This window comes from Buceros rhinoceros, unplaced genomic scaffold (genome assembly GCF_000710305.1).
Source record: "Buceros rhinoceros silvestris isolate BGI_N320 unplaced genomic scaffold, ASM71030v1 scaffold41766, whole genome shotgun sequence".
Classification (NCBI taxonomy): Eukaryota; Metazoa; Chordata; class Aves; order Bucerotiformes; family Bucerotidae; genus Buceros; species Buceros rhinoceros.
Window position 1 is genome coordinate 989 of NW_010416482.1, and position 9,987 is coordinate 10,975.

At 39.4% G+C, this 9,987-nt stretch overlaps 1 protein-coding gene across 1 annotated transcript; it reads right to left on the reverse strand.

Annotated features, from left to right (window-relative positions):
• Nucleotides 1–2,333: 2,333 nt before the first annotated feature.
• DNTTIP2 (deoxynucleotidyltransferase, terminal, interacting protein 2) lies at nt 2,334–9,778 on the reverse strand (the record flags this gene model as incomplete). The annotated part of the gene is made up of 6 exons (XM_010137811.1): nt 2,334–2,427; nt 3,882–3,991; nt 5,118–5,282; nt 5,660–5,755; nt 6,424–6,559; nt 8,028–9,778. Coding segments are annotated over 6 exons (2,352 nt in total), but the record flags the coding sequence as incomplete, so codon positions are not given.
• Nucleotides 9,779–9,987: the final 209 nt, after the last annotated feature.

Genomic DNA, 9,987 nt, shown 5'->3' on the forward strand with positions numbered 1-9,987 from the left:
GCCGGTAAGCGCGGGAACCGCCCCCCTGCCGTACTGGCTGTGAAACAGATTCTAACCCGGACCGAGTGGAAAAGTACAGGGCACCATCCCACAAAATATTTGTATGAAGAGGGTTTTGGGGTAAACGTTCTACAGACAACACAGTGTTTCGGAATGCGTTAAGAGAATTGGGGAGAAAACAAATCAAGAATTACAGCGAGCAATAAAACTGGACAGATGCTGCTTGTTACAAATTTATGGAGTGATGAAAAAAAGGCAATGTGAAGGTGAAGAGGCAGTCTACCAATCAACAGGAATCCCTGTATCTTCTGGATATGAAGAACTTTTTTTGCCATGAGGAGTCAAGTGGTGGAGCTGGCAAACACGACCTGCAAGTTCTACCCTGCAGCCTGGTGAACACTGTCCAGTTCCGCATGCAGAGGAACACGGGCACCTGACGGGCACGCACGCGGCCAAACAGGAGACATCAGAAAAATCAAAGGATACAGAACACAGAACTACTACCTCAGTAGCTATGTTGTACACGAAGTGCCTTCTGTAACCAGCTGCTAAAGCAGCCTGAGCAACAGACCCTGAGCTGGTGCCCGCTGCCTGTCACCAAGGCTTGCGTTTCTCTTTTAAGGTCTTCCAGAGTGGTACACTGCTTTCCCAATGCACTCAACATCTCAGGATGCAACAGCACGGCAACTACTGCGGTGCCTTCTTTCTTCCTCAGTACTGGGTTTTTTGTGCTTCCGTGTCTCATCCAGAGAACAAGACACTGTAGTTACTGCCTTTTTTTAAAAAAAAATTTACAGATAATCAAGATACTAGCATGCATAAAATTGTATTAGAATAGCATCTGTACGTTAGCTGAGACTTGGGGACAGCTGGTTCTACTCCTGTGTTTGATACTTCCCCACGAATTCACTTTCCTTGGCACGCCATTCATCTCCAGGCAGTCAAGACTTTTTAAGGAATCTAGATTTCTGTCTGTCTGCCTCTGTTAGCAAAACATTATGGTCAGCTTCAGAAGAATACAAAAACCCCAAGAATCAGAGGAAAAATTCTTTCAAGCGTCAGTTAGTGATCAGTATGTAACACGATGTTCATTTCATTTTAGCTATTTCCAGCACAAATAGCTAGTCCTTCAAAAAAACCAACTACTTCCCATTCTCAGCAGTAGAAAATTTCATGGCTAAACACTGGTCAGGAACATACTTCTTGTTTAAAATCTGCAGCCTTCAAAATTCAGTGTTCACATGATAACAACCAACCAACAACACTGTTCCTCTGATGATCACTTCTAAATCCTTCTCATCCAGTCCACCTGACACAACGTAGTGACAGTTTTATTTCTTCTATTATTTTTATGCTATCTTTTCTGCTACCTAAGGACGGTAACTGCGTGACAATCACAGCATTAACCAGGTCATTAAAACCCAACCAAGCACCGCAACAGTTCTGACAGTCACAAAATGTTAGGAACTGCCACTAGAGGGGAACTGATTCCAGTTCCCATCTCTGGTTCTGTACCGGCAGCAGAGGCCTTCCAAACTCACTCGATTAATTCACCTGCAGAACTATTCCAAGCCAGCTACCAGACCACAATCTGCACACTGTACCCCAGATAACGGACCGCACCGTCCGGTTACTTTCAGAAAGATCATTAGACAACTACCAAATGTTAAGAATTAATACAACCTATGACTGAATGTTAACATTATATATAAGTAACACATTTACATTACTAAACACTATGTACTTTATAGCTTCTTTTGTATTTCTTTAGATTTGTAGATTATACACATTATTTATAATATAAATTATAAAAATGTACGTGTATATGCTGAATTCCAGGACATACCCAATCCTATCATGGTCAGTATTCAAATAAACCCTTCACAACCAAACTATTTCTCAGCACCTTCTGTTACAGAACTGTCCAGCAGCACCTCTGACAAGACGTGAAATATCTGTTCTGACTAATAATGGGTGCTAAGCTGAATTACACACGTAACTTTAGACTGAATTTACTAATTCATTGATGCAAAGACTGAAGCCTGAAAAGATCACCATCGAGGAAGCTGGATTTTGTGCTCAGATTTAACAATATGTTTTCATATCTTCTTTTTACATACACATTAATTAATTTTAAAATCTGTATTAATTTAAATTTAGATACCTGAGAATTTGATAAAGCTCCCTACCAAATTCTCACTGCAAGAAATTTCCTAAAACTCAATGTGCACAACGTGCAATCTTAAAAAAGAAAAAAAACCACCACAACCAAAGCATTCTGTAGGAAGTTTTATAACAGTAGGTTGTTCCAGCTTGTTATTTTTCTTGAAGTCTTAATTGTGAAATTTCTTCTTCTTCCGATTCCTCTTCCCTGCTGCAAAAGCTGCTTTTTCACTCATGATCTCCTGATACTTCTTTTTATTATATCTGAACAAAATAGATAATTTACTTTTAAGCATGGTAAACCAAAGTTCAGGAAAAGATAACATGGAAAGAGTACATACGTAAGTTGCCAAACCCTGTTCGCTCATGTTTTCAGAGTCGGATTTCTTTAATTTTATACACTTATGCACAGGTAAAGGGAAATCAACACTGAGATTAATAATAAATGCAGGTAAATCTGTTGGAGAAATCAATTTGATTGAAGACTCATTAATTTTGGCGTATCCAGGGGGTTTTCATTGCAATCACATTTTGGAGAGTTTACTGAAACGCTGGTACTGCTCACAGCGGGAAGACTCCCCAGTTTTGACAATACTATGGACTGTTTTCACACTGCCTTCTCAGCAAGCTCAGACAATCAACCCTGTTCTACTCGAGATTGAGAACTGAGATGAGATTAACACTAAACAATGAGCGGGATATGTTTACTAAATAGGTGTTGCCAGCTCCTCTGATACAGGTTCTTACCAATCACCACAAGAGATCCCTGCACACTGACCAGTTCGGAGGCTTTTGACTGCAACACTGAAACCTGACAAATACCTGCACTAATGCTGAAGTATTTGGTTAAAGCTCTTAATCAGCTACGACATGAATTAACTGATCAAATTTCAAAGACGTTAGTTTTTTAAAATAGCTTCAAATACCTACCTTATAAATTGGGTCAAGCCAGAAAACTAGTTAAGAAATAGCTATACTAACTTGCCTTCCCAACAATAATTAATTTACAAACCTGACAACATTAACCCTACAATCACAAACCATGGGCTACTTCCAAGAAAATATATCATTACATGGAAAAAAAGAAGTGCGGATTAACATCATGTAATAACCAATATCAAAATGGACCAACTACGGAATCTACTCCAGAAATTATAGCTTAGGCAGACGTTAATTAATCCAATCATATTCTTCAAAGAAGACTTCTAGTGCAATTTTGATTCCTATGACAGGTGGCAGACTGACATGCTTATAAAATGTAATCAAATAAATTTTTATAGAATTACAGTCAGCACTTTTCTATCAATTATGCCAGAAAAAATGAACCAGTCTTTAAACTAACAAAAAAGTGCACGCATAGGTATAAATCACCCGTTCTCAGCCCGTGCAGACACCTATTTTAGAAGTGAACCAGAATGAGGCTGATGTGTTACCCTGCAACACTGACATTATTTTAAGAGTGGCTGCCAACAGCAATGATCCAAGTTGGATAAAACCCTTTTCATGAAGATAAAAAAAAATACGCTCTAAGACTAATTATCCTGTCCCTTAGATCTTCTCAATGGCAGTGCTGCTCAAGTGCTAAAACAGACTAAACAATTTTCTTTGAAGTATAAAAAAAAACATATAAACTGAATAAAACCAACAAAAAAGTTATGTATTTAAAAATACCCCTCTTTTACCTATGATATTAGAATTACAAAACCATTTTTAAATACCTTCTAAACTCGGAATCTGCAAGCAACTCTTCAACAATTGTTCTCTTCCTTTGCTTCTTAGGGATTCGACTGTGGTAAAAGTCTATGGGAGAATCAACCACGGTTCCAACCTAGAAAACAGAAATTAAAACATTCTTATTGTACAGCAAAATGTTGATTATCTTGCTTTTTTTTTTAAAAAAAAAAAAAAACACCTGAGTGACAAGTGTCAAGACATTTATAGAGAGGACGAGACTATCTTAAGAAAGTGCAAAAATACCAAAGGAATTAAGCAGTGTTTTGTATGGAGAGTCACTTTGTGTCTCATTGTTTGGTGCACAAAGGAAGGCCTGAGCTTTAAGACAGTACAGTCGTCAACACTGGACTGCTGCATCAGTGCTGATGTTCATAAAAGAAACGCAGTGCAGAACTTTTAAGCATTTTCCCCACTGAGGGAAAGAAAACCATTACGGCCCTCTTACTCTTTCCTGTCTCTGTCACTGCGTGGTTTTGCTAGGTGGCTACACAGCAGTTAATCCAGCTCTCATACGACGGCATCGCATTTCTTCCAACTGGCACACTAGCCAATTCTGACGAGTCAGGTTAGGAAAGGAGACCCACGGAGCACACCTTTCACGTAGTGAAAAGACCTCTGCAGATCTCATTACATGGAACACTCCTGTCCACATTTTTCTATGCCCAGAAGCTTCAAAACATACAAGACCCACCCTTCAGAGTGAGGTGGTTATACTTTGAGAAATGAAAACTATTTCCTCAAGCTAACTATTCAAACAGGCGTAAGTAGATGGAAACCTATTTCTATAGTTTCTGCAGTACTTATTTTCTTCATGCAGACCACTTCAAAACTGAAAGCTACAGCTGCAGAAATTCTGGCTGATCACAAAGCTGGCTGCCTCCATTCAAAGTGCATTAGATAGTAAGAAAATAAATGCTAATTATCTTCTACAAACTTGTTAGAAAAGGCTACAACAGTAAAAAAAGCAGTGAAAATCTAGTCCACAGAGAGCTCGGAAAACAGATTAAGTCAGGTGTTTATTCAGTACTATGAGATGAGCTGAAATGAAGAAAACCTCAGCATATATGTGTATGTAATACAGAGTTAAGCAGCTGTAAACTACAGCCAAGTAATCAGAACAAAATGAAATCAACACAGAGGCTACCTATAAAATAGGCAGGGAATAAGAACAGCTGCTCAAAACTTCAGCAGTACAATGCCACCTTCTGCTGCTTCCTTACCTGGAAGTACTTGGGTAGCCCATCTCTATCATTCTTCTTATAAAAATGCTTAGGGTCCAACGAAGCTCTCATCTTCAAAACTTTAAGATCATTTTTCAGTTCACTTGTGATTTCTGGGGCTTTCATACCAAACCAACCGTCACCTGTTGTTTTCTGTCGCTCTGCCTAGGATGCGATACAAGAATAAATCTGCATTCAGCAACTAGGACAGGATAGAGCAGGAACTCTCCCCTCCAAAAGACGGATGAAACATTTAGAACGTAACTTGGTAGCTTTAAACAGTGTACTTTATGACCCTTCTAATAAGGAGGTCACCAGCACTGTATTAATGACAGATTTGTATCATCTGAGCACATTTTCTTTCACTCCACTGTCCGAGAAACTCAAAGGATGGCTTTTCACAGGATGGCTCAAGGAAGACAGTAAAGTGCAGTTCAGCCACTCCACTTCCAGTGAGGCCCGTATAGGCACACAGTCCCAGCTCAGGGCTTTCTGTCAAAGCTTGTGTTACTTGAGCGAGGCATTATCAGCTCTTCACTTACCCTGCGCTGTTTCTTTAGCTGGTGAAGCGATTCCCTGAAGGGTGGGACACATTCCTTTTTTTCAAAATCTGGAGTTATTATACTCTTCTGCAAGAGCTGTAAGATTTATTTTTTTAACATTAGACAGATCTCACTGATCCAAATTTTACGGCTTAACCGTATTTACAGAACGCAGAATCTAGCACGCAGAATCTAAGCAAGCATTATAACACAATACTTGAGCTCCTTTGATCCACAATGAAAGTACTGGGGGTCTTCAAACCAGAACCCTGGCCAACAACGGAAAGCAGCTGGCTAGCTCTGGAAGAAGTGAGGTAACAAACGCTCTACAATGTTTTCCTAGGCTGATCCAGTCTCAACGAAAATAACGCATTCCCTTTATCTCAAAGCGCGTTATTGAAATAAAACTGCTAATTCCACATTAGGGAGAATATAGAGCTTTATTTACTGAAATTTATTCTTGCTATGGACTAAATATCTTGTCAGCAGACCTTCAGCTTGTATACCATTAGGCAAAATCAATGTTTTATTACACAAGATAATGCTGGTATTTGCACTGCTTTTCAGTTTCCGAACTATCATATATGCTTAAGTTCTTGTCATTAAAACCAAATGTAAATCCACACTTCGGCCAAAAAGAATGGAAGTTCTCAGCAAATTGTAAAACAGGATACTTATTTAAAAGCAAGTAAACCAACCTTATTAAATTTAACATCTTGGTGTTACTGCAGTCACAGGAAACTGCATAATTGTAAACACGTTACCTGGTCCTTCTTTTTTTCCTTTTGCTGTTTTATTACACTTGATCTAGGCTTCTGGTCTTTTGCATCAAAACTAATATATAAACCTCCAAGCTTCTTGATATTCAAACCAGGGTCTATGCTGCTGGAAAGACGTAAACTACAAGAGAAATAGTTAATGATTACAATATTGTAACAAGCATGCAGCTAAACTTCTACCGTCCTCTGAGAAAGATAAACAGGAAAAAATATTTTTCTTATTCTTCCCACTTCGGTTCAGTTCTGCAGTGATTTTAAGTCTCAGTATCTACAAGAAATTCATAATATAGAGGTGACAGAAGATGAGGGGGTAAAAAAAAAAACCCCGTGCCACTACATGAAGAGAGTTTATTAAAGAACAATACCTGTGGAATCACTTCCACAAATCTTTCGTATTAACTCTAATGGTGTATTCTCATTTTAGACATTACCATCTTCTATAAAATTGAATTCTGAGTTAGCTTATCCCTGCCAAAAGAACTCGTGACCAGCATCCTTCTTCTATACACTCAGAAGCTTGCTAGCTAAAGAAAAAAACCCCACAAACATATGGGTGGTAAAAATACTGTCAACTGTTAGCAGTAAGTATGAAGCCAGAATTCATCGTAGGAATGTTTAAGTTCTTCTCTATGTAATGGTACCAGGAATAACGTTTAAATTAAGCATTTCAAAGCTAGCACATTTCACATTTTTTTCATTACCTCGCTCGGGCAGCCAAAGGAACGGATCCACAATGTAAGATGGCTGACTTCAAGGGAGGTTTTCGATGACAAGAATGCTTAAAAGCTACAAACTATTGTAGAGAAACATGGTAATATCTAAAGGTAGATATGTAACAGGTATTTCTTAATACAACTTTCTATTAAACTGTGCCTAATCTTCTATAATGCCTTCACACTGAATGCTTGGCTAAGTTTTTGTAAAGCTTCTGGTCTACCTGAAGTTTTTTAGAAGATTAAGACCTATTTATTCAACCTAAACCGAGTATTAAGCTTTAAACATATGTAGCATATAAAGGGATTTTAACAGGAGTTGGACTACAAGAGCTCAAAAGGTTCCATCCAACCTAAATTATTCTGTGATTCTATGATGGGCTGGTGCCACCTGAAGCGCCACCGTGCCACAGCACAAGAACTGAAAACATAAAAAGTACCTGTGACTGCCTAGGATTAAAAAGCATGATCTAATTAGGCAATGTGTAAGGAATTTACTGGACTTTTAAAAATTTAAAAAACCAAACAAACCAACGATTAAGAGATCTGTGACCTGATTATGCAATTAAGTCAGCCTGACCGCTTTAACTCGGTTTCACCTCTTTTTGAAGCTGAACACATACTAGGCCTCCAGATGCCTAAGTGTTTCAGAGAGTTCTGTTCTGCTACATGCAAAACCAAAAAAAATCCCAGACCCTCAATCTATGGACTATATTCGTATTTTATAATTTGTGCAACCCCATTTCCACATCAACATGGCTTAAGAAACGAGACTATTGCCTCGATTATTCCACATCATTGAGCACGTAACATACACACCCCATGCACGTGCTTGAATGAAATGCGTTCGTTAGTTATGTCCATAGAGATACTTACACATCTATCTTAGTTTTCAACAAATCGTCATCTTCATCTTTCTCATCTTCATCTATCAATTCGTCTTCAGCCTCTTCCAGATCTGAGGATTCTTCACCTTTTTCAATTCCTTCATCCTTAGTTTCAGCGTCACTATCTTGGTCTACCTGATCTAGGTAATACTTTCGGCTGGAACTGATACCAGGCTCAGTATCAATTACAAAAAGCCCTTCAGCATGCAGTGAACTGTTTTTTAACGATTTGTTGAGGGAAGGAGTCCTCTCATCTGCCTTTTTATAACACTGACTCTCTTCAACTCTCTCTACGTCTGCCACATCACTATTTTCAGATTCATCACTTCCACGTTTGCTCAGAAACAATGCAGTAGAATCGTTTCCACTGCTTGATCCTTCACTGCTGTGGGACACAGATTCAGCATAACTGCCTGTTTGGTCTTCACCACTGTCCACACTGATGGCAGACACCCTGCACTTACCAGCACCATCAGTGCTTTGTGCAACAGCTGGGTCCTTCTGCGGGCTGCTCGCTGCACTAGCTTGCTCACCCTTTCTTAATTTATCAGCGCGGGTGAAAGACTGCTCTGTATCCGCCTCGGCATCCGCTCTTTTGCATTCTCGATTTTTTTTACTTTCATTTGGTGTTATTTGCCCTTGGGATTTTAAAAATTGTTTCGGACTCATGCCATCAGACAAAGAAAGATCCATACACTCCAACCGCCCCTTCCTCACAGGTATTTTATTGTGTTCTTGTATTTGGCCAAACGCTTCTGCTGATTCATCTGCCCCAACAGACTGCGGTTGTTTTTTTTCTTTTATTCCAGACAACTCAATGTCACTTCTTTTCATTTTTGTAAGACTGATGGGTGTCATATCAGTCAAACCCACTTCTTTCATGTCTTCACTCCAGGTTGTACTGGCAGATTTGGAAGAACATTTGCTTTTAGGTGAATTGGGTTCTTTATTATTCTCAGTGACAGAGGAAGCATCTTCCATGTCAGAGACAAGTTCTCCAGCAGGTCTGGAATCAGAAATTATTACTGACTCAGATTTAACAGTGTCCTCAATTAAATTCTCGTCTTCTGAAACAATTCTGTTTCCTTTCTCAGGCTGCTTAGTATTTTCTGCTTGTGATTTCATTTGCATGCTCCTGGTAATTCTTTTGGTGGTGATGGATGGTTCTATATGAGAACAGCATGACTCTGCATCAGAAATACCTTCACCCTGGGCTTCACAAACTGTATCTGGCTGCAGTTTCTTTTTCCTTTGCCTGCTTCTCGTAGTTCTGGTAACATTAGACAGCCGGACACCAGAAACAGCAGAGGAACAAGACTCAGCTTCAGAGACATCATCTTCATCCAGAATCCTGCTTAACTTATTTAGATAAGCTGACTTGTCATGTCTCTTTTTTTCAGGAGAATCCAGTTGATAAGGAACTACAATTTGTCGTCTTCTGGTTACTCTTACAAACAAAGGTGTCTGAAAAGCGGACACAGTAGAGCAGTTTGATTCTGTTTCTGACACATCCCCATCAGCTTGTGCTTCAGCAGTTGACTGTGCTGTGGAACGAACAGCTGCGTTCTCCCTTCTGGTCATCTGCGTCTCTAAGTCATCACTGACATCTGACTTGAGTTCTGCATTTGCATGTTCCAACTCTTCCAGCTGCGATTCCTGGACTACCTCTGGCTTACGAACTGATTTAGTTCTTCTAGTCATCCTCACAGACACGGGAGTACTAAGTTCGGCAGATACCATCTAGAAAAGGAGTAAAAAAAAAGAGGTGTGCTACTGGCAGATAAAATAACCCCACAAAAAGGATACTATACAAATCACTAACAATCTTTGTGAACAAACCTACTCAAGCTGACCACATATTATACGTGTCTCTACGCACCTACCTATGAGGAAGAAGAGTCAACAAATCATGCCCTGTTTATCCACCATCTTTTGGTCAAGGCAGCAGA